General features: G+C 43.2%; 1 protein-coding gene and 1 pseudogene across 1 annotated transcript; one reads left to right on the top strand and one right to left on the bottom strand.

Annotated features, from left to right (window-relative positions):
- Positions 1–202: 202 nt before the first annotated feature.
- Positions 203–14,520, bottom strand: LOC136550160 (protein GRIP-like; annotated as a pseudogene).
- A 4,400-nt stretch (positions 14,521–18,920) lies between these two features.
- Positions 18,921–23,497, top strand: LOC136552341 (uncharacterized). Its single transcript, XM_066543880.1, has 5 exons — positions 18,921–19,634; positions 20,422–21,201; positions 21,745–21,792; positions 21,894–23,035; positions 23,174–23,497. Exons 1-5 carry the CDS (start codon positions 19,419–19,421, stop codon positions 23,193–23,195), a joined length of 2,208 nt encoding a protein of 735 aa, XP_066399977.1. The 5' UTR covers positions 18,921–19,418; the 3' UTR covers positions 23,196–23,497.
- The last annotated feature ends 2,774 nt before the right edge of the window (positions 23,498–26,271 follow it).

Below are 26,271 nucleotides of genomic sequence, written 5' to 3' on the forward strand. Positions count from 1 at the left end.
GGAGCTCACCTGAGGAAAGAACCCAAAGCGTTTGGAATTTTCTTCTTTTTCCTCTTTTTTTCCCTCAACTTTTGGTTTTGAAACGAACCTTGTGCATTGCCATAGAATGTGCAAGGTTGTATCAAACAAGACCACCTGTTATCAAAAAAAAAAAAAAAAGACCACCTGTGCCTCTGATTAATTCTTGACTTCGCGTACGGAGGAGACAAAACTCAACAGTTCAAAGTGGAAAATGGTTCCTGAATCCTCAGAATGTTCAATAAAAATTATACAACAGTCTATAAACCATTCCCCTCGACATTCGACGACCTAACTATATATGTCAGTAGCACAATATATCATACATTACATTTTATCTTGAGTCTGCTGTGGGCCATGTGGTTATACCTCTATATACACTACTTTTACAAAAGGAGAAGGGGAATGGACGCCTGTAAATAATAAATGAATAAACGTTCTCTAGAATCAGCAAAACTGTGAATCTGAAGGCTCAGGACATCCTCTCCCCCAGCTAGACTGCGGATCTTCAAGAGCAAAGCCTTATTAAACCTCCGTTAGAACGAGAATCTGGCAAAGAATGAATTCGGTGTGGTTGTGCCATCTGATACTGCAGCAGCTTGTGAAGAAGCCACACTTGAAAGGACACCTTGCTGGCACTTCTTGAGCTGCCAGGTTTCAAACAAGGAAGCGTCAATCTCACATTCAAAATGATTAAACTGGCGATTAGTATGCATTTTCCAACATCATGGGTACAATGGTCGTAGCCGTAGCTTGCCCTAACAAAATTTTTCTTTCACAAACTGAATACATAAATATTTTTTAAAAGGAGTGTTCAGCATCCCCACCACCACTGATAAAAAGGAAGGTTAGCTATGCTTTAATGAGTTAGATTCAGTATAAAAATCTTAATGTCAGCAGCTAACTATGGGTTGAGCATTCCCAAAGTCATAAAAAATACGAGATAAAGGTCTAGCCCATCATTTCACTACTTCTAACCGTTATGACGCTTTATAAATACAATGGCAGAACAGATTCTGGTTCGTGAATAAAACCAGCCAAATCAACTATAGTATGGGATCTCTAGCTTTATATACCCATAAATGAGCCCAGCAAGCACATAGAATCAATTAAACAGACCATTCTGTGCAGCAAATGAGATCTAAGCTCTCATGTTAGAAAGAAAAACATTGTAGTTATCAAAGGATATTTAACATAGTATTGATGATATGTTATGGAAACATGTTGCATGACTTTATTTTAGTACTTTGATATCCTCATGAATACCATATGTCTTTTCTAACCCTTACAATACCTGAGATTAACTTAGTAGAATAGAACTAGAATCCTTTATGTAGTATATCATAATCATGTAAAAACAACCATATCAGAACTAAGAAGCTACATAAAAGCAAGCGGCACTGCATCAGCAGCAAGAATAAACTTCCATGAGAATCTACAGAGTTTACCTCGTCAGGACTAAACTGTAGTAACGTCCCAACCACAGGCAACAATGCCCCCACTTCCCCTGTGCCAAAAAAAAAATCAAATTGATAAGGAACAAGTACATTTTTGGCCCAACTCTTACGTTTATCTAATTTAACCCCCAACTACAAAACCAGGTAAATTTGGCACATCAACCATTAATACTGTTCAGATTTGACCCCTCGGTCTAGTTTTGGTGGTTTTCAAGTAGCTCGAACCCCCACCTGTCTCTCCATCTCTCCCTCCATGCCTCCCTCTCCCAACACCACCATCCCATAGCTGTGTCCAATGTGCTCACTTTTGTGCTGCTGCAGCCGCTGCACTCGCCTCTGCTGTGTGCAGACCACCCTGTCGCCTCATACCCATGTGCAGCCATAGACCATCCCTTGCTCGTCACAGGAGATATGGAGGGAGAAAGGGCACCGCCATGCCATGGAGCACTGTCAGCCATGGGGGCAGCCACTGGACGGGAGATATGGGGGAGGGAGGGGGCTGTGGTGGAGGGTCAGCAGAAGATAAAAGGGAGTGAAGACTCTGAGCGCACGCCTCCTTTAGTGCGGTCAAGCGCAGTGCCGTGGACGTTGAGAGGGAGGCAACACACCGTCTTGCATGTGGGCCCATGCTGATAGATGGGCCCAAGCCACCGGAAATCCACCAAACCCAGACAGAGGGGCCAAAATTGACCGGTATTGGTAGTTAAGGTGCCAAATTTAGCCGGTTTTGTGGTTGGAGGTCAAAATTAGACAAACGCAAGAGTTAAGGAGACAAAATGGATTTGTTCCAACTGATAATATTATATCATCTGTCAGTCTGCAGCAACTAGAGAGAATAAAAAGTTCCAATTACCTGTTTCAAGAAGCTTTAGAATCACATTTTTGAGATATGTCATATCTATTCCTTCTCGCTTTTGTGATCTCTCCATATTCCGAAGCTCGGTTTTCAACATTGCTTCCTACAATAAAATCAGGCAAAATAAGGCATGCCGATATGAAGCCACCTAGCAAAAACATCTCAGACCAATGAATCAATAACTCATTTTCTAGTTTTATCATGACACAAAACAAATATACTTTAAGTATGCAAGATTACAAACACCAGAAATAATACAGATAAAAAGATTAACATCAGTAACTCAAAACATAAAAGACCAAAATAAACTGACATTACACACAGAAGCTGTTGTTGTTAAGATCTACAGTGAAATAAGGGGGTCAAACCAACATCTCAACTCATCTTTATGTCATGTCATCTTCTTTTTTTTTTTTGGGGGGGGGGGGGGGGGGGGGGGGGGGGGGGGGGGGCAGATCTTTGTCTTGTACAACTAAATATCTGGAATTCTAGAGCACACTAAGGTGAATTCTGCAAACTCGTATCTGGATAATCCAGCTTCTTCTTAATGTGGCAAATAACTAGAAGATATGTTTATTGGTTTAAACAAGTCAAAAAACTACCCCTTGGGTAATAAATGAGTGAACACTAACGTGCACATGCTTACTTTACACTATCATTGCCTCATGTAAAACTCACTAGATCTGCAGCACCTGGAATTCCAGAAAGCCAGTGATATTCCAGAGCTATGGCCTAAGGATCAATAAGCTTCTAGAACACCATTCGGTCCCAATGCTATGTGTTCCAACTTCTTAAACATTGTATAATTTTTTTCTCTCGCTGCAGTAGCAACAACAAGGCCAAATATCCAAATAGTTTATACATGGCAAAAAACATGACTTCGGTATCAATAGTAAACACAATTAGCTAAATAAAAGCTACTTCAGGTTCCAGGAATAATAAGAGGAAATTCGATGACATGTAACACAGATACTCTTTACATGGTATGGTGCTTCATATTGAAGAAATTTTGGTAAAGGAGAAATCAAATTTAATCCTAGTTGACATTCCATAACTAGAAGGATCAGATGCAGAATGGCCAGATCACTTCGCACAACTAATCAGAGGTATGCAACCAAAAAAAAGTATTGACTATGGAAAACTCAAACCTCAAATGACCCACCTGTTGATCATGGAGACGATTTTCACGCTCGAGCTCTTCAATTTCTTGCTGAAGAAAAGAAAGGAAAACAAAAGCTTATTCACTTGACACCCAAACTGGAAAGAATGTGAAGAATGCCTGCTAAGTTGATAACATACTTGAAGCGCTAAGATATGCCTCTGTGACTGAGCCAATTCCTCTTCTCGTTGTGCTTGTTGTCGTGCGAGAAGCTGAAAATGTACGGATGCAGTATAAGTTCATAATCTTTCTCATCTAAGCAAATTTATTCTGACAGAGTATCACTAAGCAGTCAACCACAGAAGCAATCTTCCTAATAAGACAAGTTATGGAGCGGTTCAGAGAGCAGAAGGACCTACACATGGTTTTCATTGACTTGGAGAAGGCTTATGACAAGATACCAAGAAATGTTATGTGGTGGGCTTTGGACAAACATAAAGTCCCATCAAAGTACGTGACCCTCATCAAGGACATGTACAACAATGCTGTGACTAGTGTTTGAACAAATGATGGTAACACAACTTACTTCCCGATTAAAATAGGACTTCATCAAGGGTCAGCCTTGAGCCTGTACCTCTTTGCTTTGGTAATGGATGAGGTTACCAGGAACATTCAAGGGGATATCCTTGGTGTATGTTGTTCGCTGATGATGTAGTATTAGTGGACGAAAGCCAGGCGGAAGTAAATAGGAAACTAGAGTTGTGGCGGCAGACCCTTGAGTCTAAAGGTTTTAGATTAAGCAGAACTAAAACCAAAGACATGAGATGTGACTTTGGCGGAGCTGCACAGGAAGAGGGAGATGTGAGTTTGGAAGGTCAAGTAGTGCCTAAGAAGGATACCTTTCGTTATCTAGGATCGATGCTACAGAGGGATGGAGATATTGATGCGGACGTTAGCCATAGAATCAAAGCAGGGTGGATCAAGTGGCGACAAGCTTCTGGCATTCTTTGTGACAAGAGGGTACCACAAAAGCTAAAAGGCAAGTTTTATAGAACGGCGATTAGACCAGTTATGTTGTATGAAGCAGAACGTTGGCCTACAAAGATTCGACATGTTCACATGTTCAACAACTGAGTGTTGCAGAAATGCGTATGTTGCGATGGATTTGTGGTCATACAAGAATGGACCGAGTTAGGAACGATGATATACGTGACCGCCTAGGGGTAGCACCAATTGAAGAAAAGCTTGTCCAACATCGGTTGAGGTGGTTTGACCATGTCCAAAGGAGACCTTCAGAGGCACCAGTGCATTGTGAAGTCCTAAGCCAAGCTAATAATGTGAGGAGAGGTAGAGGTAGACCGAAATTGACATAGGGGGAGGCAATAAAAAGAGATTTGAAAGCTTGAGATATACCTAAAGATCTATGTTTGAATAGGAGTGCTTGGAAAGCAGCTATTAAAGTGCCTGAGCCGTGACTAGGGGCTCTTGGTGGGTTTCAACTCTAGCCTACCCCAACTTGCTTGGGACTAACAGACTTTGTTGTTGTTGTTGTTGTTGTTGTTGTTGTAGAGTATCACTAAGCACCAAAGTTCTCTAGTTTGAATAAATAGTTGAAATTTTTGGCTTGTTGCCATGCGAGAAGCTGAAAATGTAGGCATGGAGTATAAGTTAATAATCTCTCATCTAAGAAAATGCACTCGACCAATGTATCACTAAGCACCAAGGTGTTCTAGTTTGAATGAATAGTTAAAGTTTTGGTCCAACATCAAAGCACTATCTCAACCAAATCAGCCATAGAAAGGTGCAAAATACAGGGTAAAAGTCCTATTTTAGACTTCTCATCTAAGAAAATGCACTCTACCAATGTATCACTAAGCACCAAGGTGTTCTAGTTTGAATGAATAGTTAAAGTTTTGGTCCAACATCAAAGCACTATCTCAACCAAATCAGCCATAGAAAGGTGCAAAATACAGGGTAAAAGTCCTATTTTAGACTAACACCGTTGATACAATACCAATTAATCCCAATTGCAACATTTAATATGCATTTACTAGTTCATTTTTCAGGGGAATGGGTGAGTACCAAAATTTGTTGCTCAGCCAATTCAACACTCATTGAATCCTTAACAGGTCCTGCAAATACAGGGCAATGATAATTATTAGTGGAAAAAATTACAGCCATTTAACTGAGGGAGAATACAGGCAAGATTGGAGAATAAAACATGATACAAATAATAATAAATTACCTTGACTTTGATAATCATTGTTGCTAACCTGTGACATCAATGCAATAATATCATCAACAAAATCTCAAAATAATAGGTCCTATTTTAAATTTTGTAGAATACAAAGCATCACAAGGAATGGTGGGCGTAGTTAGTAGAGCCTTAATTTGATGCAAGAGTTTTTTTCGAGTTTTTGAAAAATAATGCAGCTCTACAGTTTTTTTTTTTTTTTTTGGGGGGGTGGGGTGGGGGAGGGGGGGGGGGGGGGTCAAAACTAGAAGATGCTCCGATGTAACAGATCTCTTACTTTTAAAAACCATAGTATTGCTTAAAAGGTGGTGCTTTGTAGTTTATAAAAACCACTCCTGACCCCTTTTTTCTAACCATATGATACTGTCTCGCTGATTTCTAAAATTCTAGTTTCTTGATACCACATCTTTTCTCAACTACAACATCCAAACAGGCCCTAAGTGCTTTGACCACATCTGGACATCGACACGGTTCTGATATGGTTCTTCCACCGCTGCTTCTCTATAGCTAACAAAGGTAGCAAAAAGAGACTTAAGGGAAACAACTTACTGCTGGTCTAGCATCTAAAGACTGGTGAAGGTCCCTGTTTTCTTTGAGGAGTTTAGCTATCTCTCGTTCCTTGTCTTCAATCATTCTATCAGCAATATCACGGAATGATTGATGCTCTTCCTGAAAAAACACATATATTAAAATACTGGATCGAAGACATAATAAGGCATGCAGATAACATGAGTGATGTCCAGGAAGAAACCTTCAGTTTCTCATATTTTAGTGTCAACTCTCCTAAATTCTTTTGAAGTTCATCGTCAACATGGCCATTGCTCTGAGCCTTCAAAGACTCACATTTCACTGCACCATTGGCATTCATATTTTTTGTCATTGGTTCCCATCAAAAGAAAGGAGAGATTTCTAAAGTAAATAGATTCAGCATCTTACATCTCCAGCTTTCCTCTACATTCGCCAAGTTTTTCTCCCAGGATTCTTTTTCTGAGATGAAATTAGAAGTAACAGAATCTAACTTCTTCATTACATCCTTTAGCTTTTTCTCAGCATCAGCAAGAGCCTTATCTCTGAATGAAAAATAAATAGTGAATACTTGGTAAACAATAAAAACTCAAAACGGAAAATGTTGATGGAATAACACATAATACATCAACTAACAGGATTAGCGTTGTGAACAACAGTAAGTTAACAACTAGAGTACAACACTAATAACATGCCTAGTGTTGCTGGCTTGATAAAATGCGTACTACATTTGCTAGTGACCTCCAAGCATATTTAAAGTTTAAAGAACTGCAACTGCTGCAGATAGCATATTTAACAAACTAAGTTGGAGACTATAATTTCCTTTATGAAGGTTCACATGAAGAACATCAAGCACTGATGGAACAACAACAACAACAACAACAACAACAACAAAGCCTTTAAGTCCCAAACAAGTTGGGGTAGGCTAGAGTTGAAACCCAACAGAAGCAATCAAGGTTCAGGCACGTGAATAGCTGTCTTCCAAGCACTCCTATCTAAGGCTAAGTCTTTGGGTATATTCCATCCTTTCAAGTCTCCTTTTATCGCCTCTACCCAAGTCAACTTCGGTCTTCCTCTGCCTCTCTTCACGTTACTATCCTGGCTTAGGATTCCACTACGCACCGGTGCCTCTGGAGGTCTCCGTTGGACATGTCCAAACCATCTCAACCGGTGTTGGACAAGCTTTTCTTCAATTGGTGCTACCCCTAATCTATCACGTATATCATCGTTCCGAACTCGATCCCTTCTTGTATGACCGCAAATCCAACGCAACATACGCATTTCCGCGACACTTATCTGTTGAACATGTCGTCTTTTCGTAGGCCAACATTCTGCACCATACAACATAGCAGGTCTAATCGCCGTCCTATAAAACTTGCCTTTTAGCTTCTGTGGTACCCTTTTGTCACTGATGGAAGCCTGTAAGATTTAATTTTGCTGAGCAGAAGGTTTAGTGGCCCCACCTTGCCTCAATTTCATCACCATGTCTGGATTGTGCTTTTTGGAGATCATCGATTGCTTTCTCTCTTTCTGCTAAAGCAGCTGCCACCTCCTTTTCAGCTTCCTTGATTAAAAGCGATAGCAAACAATCAAATCAGTCAAAATCTTTGGTTACATCAGATAACTAGATAAAAGAATGGCATTACCCTTATGGCCTCTTCATGTTCTTTAATCAAATCTGAACTTTTAGCTGCAGTAAGCTCAGCATCCTTCTTTTGCAGAAGTGCATGTGCCCGGACCTTGTATGCAGAAAATTCACTTTCCAGTCGACTAATCTGCAAAGTACAAAAGGCTTAATTTGAAGTTTCTTTTTAATTTTTTATACAACTATCAGCTGCAGCACATGCCCTATTTATATTTGAAAATGTCAATGAAAACTTGTCCTTAGCATTAGGCCTCCCCCATGAACTGATTCAAAACCATTTGAACGTACTTTTCAGGCTTAAAAATAAAGCATCTGTGTGCCAAGCCAGGTCTCTCACAAGTGAGTTCTCTAACTCCAAATGTTAATAAAGTTTCGCTGCTGTTAAGGAGAAGACATCTATTATGTACTCTAGTGTCCCCTTCTCTAACTCCAAATGTTAATAAAGTTTCACTGCTGTTAAGGAGAAGCCATCTATTATTTCATCCAGCATCTGAACTCTAGAGTCCCCTATGCCAACCCTCCACACAGAAGACCATGATGTTAAACCCCAGAAAACCAAATGCGCATGCAATGATGCAAAGATATGCATGACATAGCATTGTTTTCTGTCACTTAACTAAAAACATGCCACATGAGAAACATGAATACATAACTGTAGCGTAATAGAATAAATGTGCAGCTTCAACGCCCAATACAACTTCTACACTGGAAACAGACTACAATATAAGAACGGAAGAAGGTTTTCCTATCTTTTAATTGATATTGTGTACAACAAGCAAGGAACAAGACCTTAAAAAGTGGCACTAAGGAATGAACAACATGAACTCTTCCAGCTGTGCAGGGCCTAGACATATATGGGTCATGCAAAACTTGCCATAAAAATATCAGGGCAAGTTCACTTTGCTTCATATTCACTAAGCTTTAGCTCATCATACCAACATACCTCATGTTTTGCAGCCGTTAGATCAGAATCTTTGGTTTGTAACAATTGATTTCGTGCTGACAACTCTAATTCCAATTGACCTGCAGAATATCCAAACAGGTTTATAGATTTAACAATTTTGCACCAAAATCAAAATAGTAAGTATTGAAAGACGTACTTTTAACTTTGGTGGATTCTTTTTCAGATCTAAGGCATGCATTTTCTGATGCTTCCAGCTTTGACCTAAGAGATTCACAAGTAGCCTCCCAGCTTTGCCTTTCTTTTTCCTGAGTAATTGTAGAAGTTAGACGAATTCTACTTAGTTCCCACATACATCATAAATGATCTTCTGACCAAACAGAAGCAAGACTAAATTAAATTCAAGTCAGGTCTACAAGCAGTTTCAATCTTTTTGAACTTATAAGGCTACCGCCATCTACTAAAAATGTCCATATATTTTGTCCGCTCTGAATAATGGTCAGTGTTTCTAAGTCACACAAGGTCACTTCATTCAGCATTTGTTGTGCGATTATGTCATCCTCAGCACGCACTAATCTCATCAATTTCAGATTATCATAGTTTATATAAAATTAGTTTATATAAAATTAATCAGCATTAGAAGTTTAGAACTAGAGCTGCTCATATGTCCGCCGGTTTGAATTTGGCATCTATGACAAGGTATGCTCAACTTTGTACAGCAATGGCATGTTTCAGTACAGAATAGAGAAACATACATGTTCATCCTTTAGATGAGCAAGCTCCCCTTTAACCTCCTCCAAAGCAGCTCTAAGCCGGGCAGCTTCACCTGTTGATGCTGCTTCGATTTCAGCTATTTCTGAGTCTTTCTCCATTAATACCACCTGCAAAAGTATAATTATATGCAAACATTGAAGGTAAATATGATTGCTTACTCTAATTCACCATTTTTTTCCCCAGCATACTGAGATCAGTCTTGTTCAGCTACTCACTAGTCACTACTTTGCTATCAGTAAAGCACAACAGAAAATGGTAATGTTTAAAAGCATTAACCTAATAGACTAACACAGCTAAATACTACCTGGAAATTATAGTTTCATGATAATATTATGATGCTATACACTGGAGTTACCTGTAGAGACTGTATGGTTTCAGATGCTTTCGTCCTTTCTGCAGAAACTTCAGCTAGCTGCGCCTGCAAGCTTTCTATTTGCTGAGGACAAAAAGCGAAGTTAGATCACCTTAATGCTTTTTGTGAAATCATTCTCTCCAAATTTCATTCCTGGATTTTTCTCTTACCTTCTGATGCTTAGCAGTGAGCTCTGAAACTATTGCCATCCTCTTATCTTCAGCCAATTGAAGGGATCCTTGAACTTTCTCTAGCAACTTTACAAACATCACATCAGTCCCACTTCTGTCCATGTCAAATAAACTAAATAAGAGAATACTATTATATTAACAGTTCTGTAGATTTGACCCTATGATACCAGTATAGCTCACAAAAGCAGACAATTGCTAGTTCTGACCAAATACATCAACATCCTGTCATACAAGCAACACATTTTGGGGTTCTCTTCATAGTTTCCAGCCTGGCAGGCAGTTACTTGTGGTGTGCTTGTTCTAAGTCCGTGTGTGTCATGTGTGGTGGCAGGCAGTTGAACTAGCCTAGTATTATTATTATCTTTTCTATAATGCAATGGCATGCAGCTTATGTGCATGTTCGAGGGGGAAAAAGCAAGCAACTATATATTGGACTATTGAAATGAGCAGGAATCTCTATTACTTGCTTATTTCAGCTAAGAGATAGATGGATATATAGATACCTAAACCAACATCTTAGAAATAAGTAACTGCATTCACCCAGTCAATGTCATCCTAATGCTAGCTGGCTGGAACTATGTCCCATTCCGCCTTCCATATAAGCACCAGATAGAAGATCTTGGCACTCGCCTTAAGCTAATAAAAGAACTTTTTAGAATTCAACCATGTGCCCTGCAACACCTTAATATCTAATTTTAGGCCATGCATTTCTACTATTAAAGATCACCAAAAAAATGGCAAGAAACATTACATTTGCATACCTGCTCTTTCTCAAGCACTGATTGTTGCAGTTTCTCAAGAGAATTGTTTCTGGCCTCCAAGGCAAGACGTGTCTCATCGAGGTTAGCCCTCAACCTACACATGGTTCGCATTCACTTTAATATGTATATTATGTGAAAATAAACATGTCATTTGTGGAAATCTTCAGGAAAGGACTGAAGATGTTATTTACATCAGCAATGTAGGAGCTACAGCCTACAGATACAAATATAGGATTATAACTATAATGGAGGAGCTGCAGTTCAACGTAGTCAGGATTCATATAACTATACAGTTCCACCCGCCCCAAGAAAGGATAGAAACGAAAACCTAGTGCTATTGCACGATGTTAAGAGATGGTACGTGCATTGTATGATAAGATATAGGGTTATAACAATAATGGAGGAGCTGCACTTCAACATATTCAGGTTTCATATAACTATACCACTCAGTTTCACCCACCCCAAGCAAGGAGAGAAACGACAGGCCTAGTGCTATATTTGCACAATGTTAAAAGATGACACATACATTGTACAATGAGATTAATAAAGTCACTCACTTGCTGTTCACTGTCCGCAACTGCTGCCTTTCAGCATCCATTGACCTTAAGGCCTCACTAGCCTGCTGACGAGCACGTTCCAGTTCCTGCTGTGCTGCTAATTGCAGAGAAGCAGCCTGCTCAGCCTTCTGATTAACTTCATTAAACCGAGCTTCCAGGTCATCTTTTTCCTGAAAATGTGTAGGAAAAAACACTAAAGATCAACTTCTTGTTTCAATAATTCAGTATATTCACAAAACATGAGAAACAGGCAGCAAAGAGTCGATTACACCACAACAATCGTTGAATCAAATTGTACTAGTTTATTCTCAAACTAATGTGCACATAGGACAGCTGAAAAAATCCATATTTAGGGAGAGACTGAGGCAGTGAAGTAAAAGATGTACTATTTTCAAGCTAAAGTGAAGATAGGACAGATAAAAAATTGGTTACTTCTTACCTTTTGTATATCTTGTATACGTTGTTTTGCACGCTTGTGAAGCCTCTGAAACTTGGTATCCAGCTCAACATATTTGTCGTCGCGTTCTTTTAGTTCCTTTTCCATTTTTTGTTCAGCTACATGCATGGAACTAATGATGAATTAGATTCTGAAACCAAAAACAAGGGGGGCAGCAAGGACTAGGTTGTATTACAGATTATAATGATATAGCAAGCTGTACTCTGATCAAGCTAAGATACAGCAATTCCAGAGTAAAATTAAAAAAAATAAGTGTAACCGGAACCTAAACAGAGGTTTATCCTCTTGAAGATCTAAATGTCACTTTAGTATTTAATGCATTGTACCACCATCTGTTGGCAGATCTAGGTGGAATGAAGCACAATAAAACTGCAAAGTGATAATGTACTCACAGTCGCCTTACAATTACAATTTCTCAGTTTTAAACCCTTTTAGCAAATGACCAACATGATGAAGAGTTGTAATGAACTACAAACATGACCACCTTTTCCTTGCATATGCCCAGAGGGCTCCCTCTTCTCTATCACACACATTAGCATGCTGATTGGGTCAATTTATAACAATACATACATAGTCCATGAGTCATAGCACAGAAGCTTAATCCTTAATCCATTATGAAATTGCAGTCATTACTCTATCATGCACACATTAGCATGTGATTGGCTCAAAATTATAACAATGCATTCATAGTCCATGAGTCATATCACAGAAGCTTAATCCTTAATCTATTATGCCATTGCAGTCATTATAATCATGGTAGATATTAAAGATCAACATTGATTGTATTCTAGCCTAGAAAAGTAAAAGTAACTTTGAAACCCTAATCAGCTACTTCAAGTCGCCAACAATAAAAAGGATCCTATGTGGCTATTACATCCAACAAATATTCAGTGTCGCCAACAACAAAGGATCCTATGTGATCGCAAGAGATGAATGTGGCTGTGCTGCAGCTGCAGGAGCCCAACAACACCTCTACAGTGCCATAAGCTAACTAGCTTGCAGCTGCAGCCCAAATGGCTATAAAAAATGGCAGCCAAGCAGGCTCATTGAGACTATCCGGAGCACCTTTTAAAACATTTGAGAATTTACAGAGTTTCCATAACAAGAAGAAATTCAAGCAAGTTGGGGTAAGCACTGAGTTTTTATAGGCAGTTACAAAAACCAAGAACCTTAATTTTATAAGAACAAATAAGCTCTGTGGTCACAGTTCAGTCTAGTATAGATGTTTCTAGTATGGTATGGTATATGGTGTATGCCCACTCTATTGACGACCAATTTCTGAGTATAGCAAGAGGAGCAGCCGGCCAGAGGAATATATAGCACAGGGAGTATTTATATTTGTTCTCCTTCATTACAGAAATCTCTAAGACAGTAGAGAACAGATTGAGCTTACCTGACTATGTTACTAAATATGCTACAGCCAACATCATCTGTAAAAATGATCTGGTGATTCCAGGTAAATAAGATTTCTCAACTTTCATATTAACCCTTTTTTGACCTGTCTTTCTGCCAACAGAGTCATCCTGTTGGGGTATTCGCTTCATTGTTACCTTTATCGTTAACAACTTATTAGTGTATGTTAATCTGAGAAACCTCATGCCCATCAGTTCTTAATGGATCCGCTCCTCTGATAAATACAATTTTCTAAAACCAACAATCCTCTAGCCATTGTGCTTGGTGTGGATATTTTAACAGCCTGTACTTCATAATCCCAAGCATACATTAGTAAGAAAAGTTATTCCCATAATATGGAATAACAGACAAGTTGAAATAGCAAATCCACTGCCTACAATCATGATGGATAATTCAACGTAATGAAGCTGCGCCCTTGCTGATAAGTGCAGGGGAAAATTCAGTTGTTGGTTGGGCTTTTCAGCTTTCACTGACAACACGCAAGGACAGGTTCTTACTCGCAATGTCGCGAAACTAGCAAGGAAAGTAGGGACAAAACATAACAATAAGCTCAGCAAACGTACAATTCATCTTCGGAGCCTCAGGAGAAATGGCTGCTAACCTTGTGCCAGCTTGGCGGTGAGCTCCTGCACCTTGCCGTCGGCCTCGGCGTAGGCCACGTTGACGTGCTCCAGGGCCTTCTTCGTGGTCCTCCCGCGTCAGCCGCTGCTCCTGCACCTCCCTGCTCAGCCTCTCCACCTGCTCCTTCAAGCCCCTAGCGAGCTCCGGTCCCTCGTACCGCGTCACCCGTCGGCCGGGCCCCGGCAATCTGGGACCTGAGGTACTCGTTCTGGAGGCCGAGCTCCATGACCTCCCGCGCGAGCTCCTCCTTCTCCTCGTGGGCCCGCTTGGCCGCCTCGCCCCCGCTAGCCAGGCTGCCCTCCCCCGCCGCCACTTCCAGCACCGGCGGCGGAGTTGTCTCCGCATCCCCTTGGCTCGGCGCCGGCGGGGTGGTGTCCTCGGGATCCATCTCGCCGAGCCGGATCCAAATCTGCTCCGCTCGAGGGGATTGGACCAGGAGTGTTTCCGTCCGATTGGGCGCGAGGCGTGGTGAGATTATGGTTTGCCAGGAGAAGGAAACCCGGATCTCAGGTGACCTCGGTGAAGGCGGACGGGGAGGAGAGGAGTGGGGGACGGTCGCCGTCGCCCGTCGGTGGCAAACTGGCAAGGAGAAGGGGGTGACACGACGAGCTGGATCCCGGCCGTGCCACCTGTAGCTGACAGGTGGGCCCTACGATCGAGCGGTACTGTGGCAGTGGCAGTAGCGTCTAGCGTGGGATGTCTGCAACGGTCACAGCTTTACAACCCGGGGAATGGAGGTGAATCCCGAGGTCAACTCATTACCTCCAAGTAGCAGATCAAATTTCATTTTGAAGCCAATCATGATTTGCTGAAGATGTTTGACTCCATCTGTCCTTGTTAACTAGCCATATACATTTAAAATTGAATTTAAGTATTAAAATCAAATTCATTTTTGTTAAAACACATGCTATAAAGTTTATCATTTTGCGGTTAAGTGTTTGCTAGTAATGAATAATAGAAGATCATAAGATAAAAAGAACATCAACGACCCTTACCCAATAGTTTAGATGAGGATGATATACATAGCAACCACCTATAGCTAAGGAGCTGGGTGACAATTAAGGTTATGTCGTCAATCATGTCATTAAACAACAAATGCACAAAGGACCACTCAAAAAGATACGCAAAAGAGGCTAGCTCTCATATGTTGGTTTAAGAAAATAACTAAAATTTTGTGTCTAAACTAACTCGTATACCTAATACATAAATGTTAGAATAATTTAATCTATATTCTCTTTTACCATAGTCTTGTGTCTCACAATGCACTATGATTTTTTTATATAGACATGTCTAATAGTAATAGCACCTTGAAGCCCACCTGACTTGCGTGGTTTATGGATGAGGTATGTAGGACAATGTTCCATTCTAGTTTTATAAAATTGAATGATCCGATCTCTTGTTTGGTTAGAGGGATCATCATTGCTTTATAATTTTGTGTTTGGTAGAAGAGATGGATATGGAGAGGATTCGTTAGCCATGGTTAGAGCGGGAACTAGATGCCAGCCATGTTTTCTACTTCTTTCTCTTTGCTTTTTCCCATGGAGCGGTAGAGGATTCGTAGCAGACCAGGTCACCATATCTCTTCACGCCCAACCGCCACCTAGCTCTACATGCTGCTCCACTCGGCTCAAACCGACCACGCCACTCTGCTTGGCATATCCTTCCCGCACAGGCATTGCTTACCGCAGCAACCCCTTCCCTGCTCCACACCATGGTCGTTCGTATCGAGGTCTACCCGCCCATGCCCGATTTTGCCTACCACTCCTGCTCGACTTTGCACAACTGGCCACCACCCCCGGTGGCGTTGCTGGCCTAGACACAAAGCAAGGGGAAAGTGGTGGGGTATTTTTTTCTCAAAAGATACGATCTTTAAGTACATGTTATAGAGCAAATACTTCTCAAAAGTGTGACAACGTTTGAAAGGTGAAACGAGCACTCCCCACTTTCGGTTCATATGGCAGAAAAGTGGTGGAGTATTTGGTTGTTGCCCATAATTAACTCACCAGTAACTTGGAGGTAAGCTTTGAAGACTACTTTGAAATCCAAATGGACATACAATGATTAACTACTTTTTTCATCAAGATACTATAATGCATAATGAAAGAAACAATATCCTTGGGCTCTTTTAGTGGATCTGATATCGAAGCATGCTTTGTCCAAATAGGCAACCAATATAGCTAAAAACTTCTTTTTCTTTCTTTTGATTATAATGCGTTTGGTAGGGATTTATATTCATAGAGGAACACTTAAGATCCAGATCTCTTTGGAAACATTTATATAGAGAAATAGAACCACCTGCGAAACATTTATATAGAGAAATAGAACCACCTGCTACAACCATTTAGCTGGCTACCTAGATTCATATTGTGATAAGAGAACAATGTGGCGGAATAGACCAAAGTGCCTTTGAGATCGATGTGGTACTTTTTCTTTGCTATACATTATCAACATATATTTATAGAAATCAAATGCAATTTCTCATGTTATCGGTTCATTATCAACAATTCGTAAGTTGGACAACAAATTCTCAGCACTCGGGGCCTTGGGGTTAACATCAGTAGCTTGGGGTGCCTCTCATGGTGGCGACTAGTGGCGAACCTCGTGTGGCGTTGTTGTAGCTCTGGCTGCAAGTCCATATGGATCTTGGATGACGGGGATGTGCAACAACAACACGTGGGAGGCACAATGGTGGAGAACCATAGTTGTGTCGCTACAACTCCGTCTGCTAGTTAGTGCGGCTCAGCTCTGAGATAGACAAGGCATGGTGAGTACTGAATTTATTAGCAAATGTTAGGAGAAGCAAGGTGATCTCCTAATGTGAATTGATGTGAAACCACCTTTTGGCCATTTCTAGCACCGCAGACAGGAAGGTAAAATGTTTCCGCTTTTTGAATTGTTGTGCTCCAATCCTGTTTGGTTAGCACTGTTTCGGGTGATTCTGGTGAGAAACAAAAACAAATTCGATTGTCCAAACAGAAATTGAGAACTAATAACTTGCTTGGATGGTTTGATTGCGCCTTTTAGCAATCCAATCAATTTCAAGGTTTGATGGCCTATGTGGCTTACTAATGCAACTATCTTTTTTAATGATATATAAAATATACTCCTTCAATAGTGAGACATCGTATAGGTGGCTTCTTAATCTTAAAATCTTTGGATCTAGTTTCCTACATACATTCTTAGGCATAAATATGCAGTGTGTGGATGCTTAAAGTGTGTTTTAGAAAAAAAAAAAGACAACACATAAGGATTGTGAATTGCCTCAATAAAAGAATGTGGCCAAACTTCCATCCTCATGAAAAGTTAGAAATCAGAAGTTCCGATTTCAAATGTGCGAGGGTGTTTGGATCCAGAGACTAAAGTTTAGTCCCTTGTGATATCGGACGTTCGTATACTAATTAGGAAGGCTAAATACGAGCTAATTATAAAACTAATTGCACATATGAAGACTAATTTATGAGACGAATCTATTAAGCCCAATTAATCTATCATTAGCACTATGTTACTGTAGCACCACATTGTCAAATCATGGACTAATTAGGCTTAATAAAATTGTCTCAGCAAATTAGTCTCATTCTGTACAATTAGTTTTGTAATTAGTCTATTTTAATACTTCAAATTAGTATCAAACATCCGATGTGACAGGGACTCAACTGTAACCATACAGCCCGAAAGAAAATACCCAGTATATCATTTGCCAATACATTGCGCGAGTCAGGAACGCCGTGTTCGAATGTTTGAGTAATGATAAGCTGCGTGGTATTTTGCAGCAAATGATCAATGATGGACTGGCTGCTGTGCTGTTGCTCACAGCTGCAGCAGAGAATCTACCAAACCCACGAGCCACGACGTTGGGAGATGAGTAGATGACACTGCAAAGGTGCACGGCACCAACCTCCTGAATTCCTACGCAACATCTCACAGTTCCTAATTATCACAGGTGGATCCATTTTAACGTAACGTTGCTCTGGATGAACTATGATTAATACTTTTTCTTTTCAACGAAGGCACCGTCATCTCAGAAGTGTCAAAGGTACAGTGAGGGAATTTTGTGCAACCCTTTGGCATCTGGTTGAATTATGGTCAACCAAGACCGGCATCTTTATTAGCAGTAGGCTATGCTGCCCACTTTTGACTTTCTCATAAGGAGCATTTTGTTGATGAATAATTTGCAACATGTAAATATAGCCGAAGACACAATTATTACATTCAAGGTCTATGCTTTCAGATCAAGCAAACCTTCGATAATCAAATTGTATCATTTTATCAAAAAAAAAAGAGAGAGAGCTTAGATAAGTATGTCGTCATGTTTCACTCTTGTTCTTGTTACATCCATCCATATATAATCGATTCATGTCATAGTTAGGGATGATGTTTCTCCTTGGCTCTCCGCTATAGTTACTGCGACAAGTGTCTCACCTGGTAAAATTGGCACCCTTATGTACCTTCTTCTTTACATCAATTTCAAATATTGGCCCTGTTCGGCAGGACTTATTGCTGCTTGCGGCTAATTTGTAGGGCTAATTTATTATGAGAAAAAATATTGTTCTCATTGCTGAAAAGTAGGACTGATTCTGGCTAATAAGCTCAAGCGAACAGGGCCATTGCTTCGCGCCTGATATGATACTATGATATAAGCCACCACATTGACACCATAGTTGTCCAAATGTTAACACACAGATGATGTACTGTAGTTCTAGCTATTTCGCTGACCAACTAATGCCCCCCTTGTAATATGACATTTTCTGACTTAGGTCCTCTTTGGCAGGGCTTCCCTCTGGCTCCTGGCTCCATGCTACAGTGCCAGAGGAGCCAGAGCCGGAGGAGCTCGAAAACGTGGCTTCTCGGGCTTCTAGTTCATTTCGCGAGGAGAGAGAAAAACAGCTCCCTACTACAGTAGCCAGTTCAGAGGAGCCGGAGCCCTTAGAAGCCTTGCCAAACAGGCTCTTAATGTAAGGTGCTTCACAGAGCTAAATCACAGCATGGGAATGGACTCTAAAGTGAGTAAAAAAATGACAGAAATCAGAGGGTTAATGTAAATTGCATTACAAGTTACGCTTTTCAGAAAAAAAAAAGAGGCACATGATGATCTGCATCTGCTGATTGTTCAGGATGGAAAAGATAGAGAAGGTTCGAAGAACAGGTTGATTGGGCATGGGCAATGGGATACGGTACGGTGGGGGATGTTGGAATGGAGAAGCTGTCGTCGTGAGTGACCGTGCAATACATCCAAAATAGGAGGAGCGACGTGGGAAAGCTCCCCGCGTCCTCCTCCTTCTCCCTTTCTCTCGTCGTCCAGGGAATGCTCGCTTCCCCGTCCCTCCGCTCCTCCCTCCCCCATCACCTGAGAAAGAAAAAAAAAAGTTTTAACCAACCAAACCCACAACCGCCTGCCTACGCGATTCCCAGCCCAATTAACCCGGAACACAAGAGAAGAGCTAGCCACGCCACCGGTGGGATCGCCGGACACCTACGCGCGCGCCTTGCCTTGGAATCCCCGGAATACACGGGGGCGTTGGAGGGAACCGAGGAGGAGCATGTCGCGGGTGGCGTCGCTGTCGCCGTCCTTGTCAGGCGACGAGGTGGAGGTGGAGGAGGAAGAGGAGGACGAGGGCGTCGACGGCTACCGCAAGGGCGGCTACCACGCCGTCCGCCCCGGGGACCAGTTCGCCGCCGGCCGCTACGTCGCCCAGCGGAAGCTCGGCTGGGGCAACTTCTCCACCGTCTGGCTCGCCTTCGACGTCCAATCACAGGTAGGAGCGGCGCGCCCTCTGCTGGCCTCTTCCGCATGAGATCGCGCGCGGCATCTCCCCGCCTCGTCTCCCCGGCGATCGAGGAGGGGCTCAAGTTCGCCCGCCTTCCCCCGCCGCGCGATCGCTCCCCCTCCGCTTCGTAATGCGATTGCCCGCCTAGAATAGATCTCGCGCTTTGTCGATTAGCGGCGCACCGATCGATCGCTTGATCGGATCGCAAGTACCGCTACCGCCTCGCGTGCCCTGCCCTGCCCTCGGGCCCCACGCGAGGCCAGGGGAATGGGCTTGGGATTGGGATTGCGACGGGGCTGTCGGATACTCACTCGGATTTTATAGGCTTCGTTTCACTAGACTAGGGATTCGGTTTGTCGTTTCTTTCCCCATTTGGGAGTTTGGTTCATCCGTTTGCCGCTGCCATTGGGAAAGCCTTTACTCTTTCGTAATAATACAAAACAACCAGAACCACAGGTGGGTTCAGGTCAGGTCTTACACGCTGGAGCTGGAGGGAAACAAAGGAAACAATGCCAAATTGAATTTTTCATTTATTTTCGAGCAGTACAATACAAAAATAAATTCAGTTGCCAGTACCAGGGGCAAATTCTTTTAGTGTCCCTCTTTTCTCGTACTAGAAATGTGGCTTACGTTAAACTATAACCATGATTAACTATAATATAACAATGATTGTAATTATTGCTCTGGATACTCTGGTGTCGTTGACTAGAGTTATAAAATTGGACAAAAGAAAAATTGAACATTGTTTTCACAAATGGTATTCTCCTTTCTGCAGAGATACGTGGCCCTGAAGATCCAAAAGAGTGCGCCTGAGTTTGCGCAAGCTGCTCTTCATGAAATCGAGTTCCTGTCAGAGATCACCAAGAGGGACCCGTCGAACTGCAAATGCATCATTCAGCTGGTAGATCACTTCAAGCATGCGGGGCCGAACGGGCAGCATATCTGCCTCGTCTTCGAGTTACTGGGAGATAGCTTGCTTAAGCTGGTACAGTACAACCATTACAAAGGCATCGGGCTTGATAGGGTGAGGCAAATATGCAGGTCGATTTTGGTAGGCCTTGATTACTTGCACAATGAGCTTGGCATCATCCACTCAGATTTGAAGCTTGAGAACGTTCTCCTTGTCTCAACCATTGATCCCTCCAAGGACCCCATTCGCTCTGGGCTTAAACCTAACCTCGAGAGGCCTGAGGGAAACCCTAATGGTGAAGCTGGCCTTAACGCGATTGAGAAGAAGCTAAAGATGAGAGCAAGGAGGGTGCTTGCAAAACTTGCTGAGAAAAGAAAATCAGCTGTGGAATCTTCGCGCTCAGAAAGGAGCTTGGATGGAATTGATCTTACATGCAAGATTGTGGACTTTGGGAATGCTTGCTGGGCCGACAAGCAATTTACAGATTTTATTCAGACAAGGCAGTATCGGGCGCCAGAGATCATTCTAGGTGCAGGATACTCGTTTTCTGTTGACATGTGGTCATTTGCGTGTATCGCTTTTGAGCTCGCAACAGGAGAAATGCTATTTACACCCAAGGAAGGTCATGGATACAGTGAAGATGAGGTATATATTGCATTCCTCATGAGCCTAGCTATTTCGTTCATCTTTGAGTTGGCTTCAATTACACAGTGCATGCCCGTAATCCCACTATAGACTTATCCAATTTAATGAAGTGAAAAAGTAAGCACTGACATGGACACAAAGAAGTATGTCCAAACTCAGAAAACAACCATAGTCAACATGAATATGCTTAGCATTAGAATTTGGAGCTGGACAATTTTTTTTCCATTACTCCTGTAATCCTGTTTACCTCGAATAGCTACAACAAATAATATGTGCACCCAAAAAATATCAGGGGAATGGTTTTCCTTTCAGCCTTCATGATAAAAAACATGCTAATGTTCTCGACTTTGAATATTAGATTAATCGACAATATTCTGAAATGCCAGTTCCAACTTCCAATAGACATTGAAACTTCAGTTACATTTGGCATATTGACATTATCATGAGCACTGAGAGCATGAAAGCTAAACCTTGCAAACTCTAGTTGATTATTATCTTTTAGCCCTTTAGTTACTTTTATTGAGGACTGAAGGTTGTCTGCAGGATCACTTGGCTTTAATGATGGAACTACTTGGCAAGATGCCGAAGAAGGTAAGCCCAGCATTCCTTTTGCAATTCAATTCTTTGTTTCTGAAATATCAAGCATTCCTTTAATGATGGAACTACCTGTACAATTTTCCAAATGAATTCAGATTGCAACCATGGGAACACGACCAAAGGAATATTTTGACCGCCATGGAGATCTGAAGCGGATAAGAAGGCTGAAATTGTCATCCATTGAACGTGTCCTTGTTGACAAATACAAAATTTCTGAATCTGATGCCCGGGAATTTGCCAGTTTTCTTTGCCCTTTACTCGACTTTGCACCAGAGAAGAGGCCAACAGCTTTAGACTGCCTAAAGCATCCATGGCTTCGATATAACGAGGATAAAACTTGTGGGCCTCTTAACAATAATGATGCCAAGAACATTGATCTGGCCCAAAGCACAGGGAGTATCACCAGTGGTGACTGTACAGATATTGATTTGACGAGCAAAAAAGGCGGCCCCACTGGAACTTGTGATAAGACTGCTGATGCAAAATACAACACCAGAAGCATTACCAGCAATGCTTCCATGAACACTGATGTACAGCCCAATACTGGAAGCATTGCGAACGGACTTGCCAAAAATGTTGATGTAAATCCGAACATTGGATCCATCACTAATAGAGATGCCAAGACTTCTGATATGAAGCCCCACATTGGAAGCATCATCATCAGTGATGCCAAAAGCTCTAATGCAAAGCTGGATACTGGTAACATCACTGATAGAAATGCCAAAACTGTCAATATAAAGCCCAACTCTGATAACATCTCCAGTAGAGATGACAAGAGCAGTAATGTGGACACCACCACTTCCAGTGTTGTCAACAAAGATGTGAAGCGCAGCATTAGAAGTGTTGTTAATTCTTATATCAAGAACTTTGATGCACAATGCAACACTGGAAGCCCTGCTAACAATGATGCTCGGAACTCATCAGATATGAAACCTAGCACTAGAATTGTTAGCAGTGCTGATAATGCCAAGTGTATGGACATAAAACCGATCAGCGGAAGTGCTAAGAGCAATGACACCAGTGCTAAGAGCAATAACACCATCAATGCTAATGTGAAATCCAACACTGGAATTGTTGCAAACAGTGATGCCAAGAACACCGATGCACAGACTAACATTGGAAGTGTCGACAGCAGCGATGATTACAGCGTTGACTCAAAACCAAACATTGGTCGGGTTGCTGCAAGCATACAGAGGTTGGAGAGCAGCATGAGTAAAGTGCAAATCGGGAAATACAGGTGATACATCACATGCTAGTTCTGACGAAATACCTATTTTCACTGGCTTGGATATATGTTCATTGTGGAGAGGCTAATTCTTTTGCATTAAATTTCTACTATTCATTTGATTGCTGAGGATAATAACTACTTATCCAGGGCCAACCTTCCTCAAGATTGAGGATCTGGCAGGTACCAGCTGGTGTTATTGTATATCTCCATTCCCGCTGACTGTACAAAGTTTTGTATTTGCCCACAGAACTTGCACGGAAGTAAATATTCCCTATACATGCCCTGGAACAAATTGTATTAATGCTCACAGATTGACTGCACTCAGAATTACATAGCATTCTTTTGGACATTTTAGTGGGTAAATATGGAATCTCTCTGGGAATATACTTGTATATGCAGTAGCAGCAGAAGATTGCTGTTCCTATTATGGTGGATGCACTGGAAAGGGAAGAATTATACTCTGACCAGTCACACGGCATCTCTCTTGATTATGTTCATATTCTGCTCTCAGTGAAAAAGAGATTTCAATGTCATTTAACACGGATCACCATTTATCCGAGCAGGGGTGTCTGACATTTTTGTTTGGTTTATTTATGGTTTGAGATTTGCTTGTAAAAAGCGGGACAGGTGTTGTATAAAACTATTCTTTGATGTTCATTTTGTAGTGAACAATCATATAGATAGATTTTTTTTTCCACTTTATGTGTTCAAACTATATTGGTGCTTGATAGGATTCCTGATCCTACCATCAACGTTGCGTAGCTTGTATGGGTGTGAGGGAGGAGGCTTGGGGCCTCGCTGTCGGCGGCTGGGCGCCGTCGCGAGGTTGCGGCCGTGGGAAGATGAACAGGGGGCGGCTGGGCAAATCCCGGCTCCCAGAGGAAGCCGGAAATAATTAAGATTGTTTCTGCTTAATTCTCAATAATCCCAATTACAAGAATTTATACTCTAAAATATCCTTTTACGAAATAGCCCTCAAGCTAATAGGTAAATATTAATTTTCTCAAAACAATAACTAAACAGGCATATTCAGCCACTATTGGACCGGTTGCGCCTCTTGTATTGTATACCGGTCATAACATCTCTCCCCTCCTCGTCAAACAGCTCGTCCTCAAGCTGGACCTCAGGATACTGCTCCTTGAATTCTGCCAGCGGCTCCCATGTCGCATCATCCACTGGAAGCCCCTGCCACTGGACAAGAACGCACCACTCGCCGCGATGGAGTTGAGCGCGCAGCACCTGCTCAGGCGCTGGAAGAAGGCGGCCATCCTGCACCGGCGGAAGAGGAACTGGAGCAGCCGGGGGAGCTCCCGTGTAAGCCTTCAGCTGACTGACATGGAATACGTCATGAAGGCGAGCGCCGGCCGGAAGTTGTAGACAGTAGGCCACCGGCCCGATGCACTCGAGCACCATGAACGGCCCCGCGTAGCATGGCCGGAGCTTGCCCTTCGAGTGCACGACGAGGACCTACATAGGACGGTGGAGGAGGCGCAGAAGCACCCAGTCGCCCACCGCGAAGGACACGTCGCGATGATGGTCGTCATAGTACCGCTTGGCGTACTGCTGTGCCTAAAGGAGACGCTCCCGGACCTCCTCCAGGAACGCGTCGCGATCGCGAAGCATAGTGTCAGCCGCCTGAGTCTGAGCCGCCCTATGCTGGAGCGGAAGGAGGGGCGGTGGGGGCGGCCATAGACCACTTCGAACGGCGTTGCCCGGAGCGCCGTCTGGAAGGACGTGTTGTAGCAGTACTCCGCCCAAGAAAGCCAGTCGACCCAGGAGCGAGGACGATCCCCGGTGATGCAGTGCAGGTACATCACGATGATCCGGTTGACCACCTCGGACTGCCCATCCGTCTGTGGATGGAATGCCGTACTCAAGCGTTGCTTCACACCTGAAAGCTTAAAGAGATCACGCCACAAATTGCTGGTGAAGACGGGGTCACGGTCGCTAACGATGGAGGTGGGGAAGCCGTGGAGGCGCACAATGCCATCGAAGAAAGCACGCGCCACCGACGCAGCCGTGTAGGGGTGGCTGAGGGCGATGAAGTGCGCGTACTTGGAGAACCGATCAACCACCGTTAGGATGACCGATTTGCCATGCACCTTGGGAAGGCCATCGACGAAGTCCATAGAGATGTTCGCCCACACCTGCGATGGAACATCCAGTGGCTGGAGCAACCCTGCTGGGTGCGTTGTCGGCGTCTTGTTCCGCTGGCACGTGTCGCAAGAGCGGACGCAGTCCTGCACCAGTGCGTGGTCACCTGGGAAGTAGAAGTCTTGGCAGAGACGGACAAGGGTCTTCTGTATGCCCTCATGGCTGGCCGTGTGTGCCAGCGCCACCACCTGGTGACGTAGGTCGCCATGGGCCGGGATAAAGACACGCTTGCCGTGGAGCAGCAAACCGTCCTCGGTGCGCCACGGGGCATCCAGCGTCCCGCTGGTCAGCTACTGGAGGAGGTCACCGGCCTCCTGGTCCAGCGCCAAGGCCGCCCTGATGTCGTTGTAGAGGCGGAAGGAGGGCCCAGACACGGCCATCGCTGTTGGGCCGTCCTCGTCATGGCGGGAGAGCGCATTGATGGCAGTGTTGAGGCGACCCGGCCGGTACTCGACGGCAAAGTCGAACCCGAACAACTTGCTGAGCCACTGATGTTGAGGAACAGTGGACAGCCATTGATCCAGAAGGAACTTCAAGCTATAGTGGTCGGTGCGGACGAGGAAGCGATGGCCCCAGAGGTACGGTCGCCAATGCCGCACAGCCTGGACCAAGCCGATGAGCTCGCGCTCGTAAGCCGCCAACTTGATGTGACGGGCAGCGAACAGCCGACTGAAGAAGGCCAAGGGACCCGCCCCCTGGTGCAGCACCGCGCCGAAGCCGGTACCAAAGGCGTCGCAGTCGACCACGAACTGGCGATCAAAGCCCGGCATCTGCAACACAGGCGCCGATGATAAAGCGCGCTTGAGGCTGGAGAACGCCTCATCAGCCACCTCATCCCAGGCGAACGCCTCCTTGCGCAGGAGACATGTGAGGGGCGCAGCGATGGAACCGAAGTCCTTAATGAACTTTCTGTAGTAGCTGGCCAGCCCCAAGAAGCCCCGAACGCCGCGGGGTGAGCGGGGGGCCAGCCAAGTTGCGACCGCCTCCACCTTATCGCTGTCCATGGCAACGCCGTCTTTGGAGATGACATGGCCCAAGTAGGCCACGGAGGAGGCGCCGAAGGAGCACTTGGACCTCTTGAGAAAGAGACC

Source organism: Miscanthus floridulus, chromosome 4, assembly GCF_019320115.1.
Source record: "Miscanthus floridulus cultivar M001 chromosome 4, ASM1932011v1, whole genome shotgun sequence".
Taxonomy (NCBI): domain Eukaryota; kingdom Viridiplantae; phylum Streptophyta; class Magnoliopsida; order Poales; family Poaceae; genus Miscanthus; species Miscanthus floridulus.

Coding starts and splice junctions, on each gene's coding strand:
- LOC136552341 (XM_066543880.1), top strand. CDS start 19,419: ATGTCGCGGGTGGCGTCGCTGTCGCCGTCCTTGTCAGGCGACGAGGTG. Junction 19,635..20,421: donor CCTTCGACGTCCAATCACAG/GTAGGAGCGGCG, acceptor TCCTTTCTGCAG/AGATACGTGGCCCTGAAGAT. Junction 21,202..21,744: donor ATGGATACAGTGAAGATGAG/GTATATATTGCA, acceptor GGTTGTCTGCAG/GATCACTTGGCTTTAATGAT.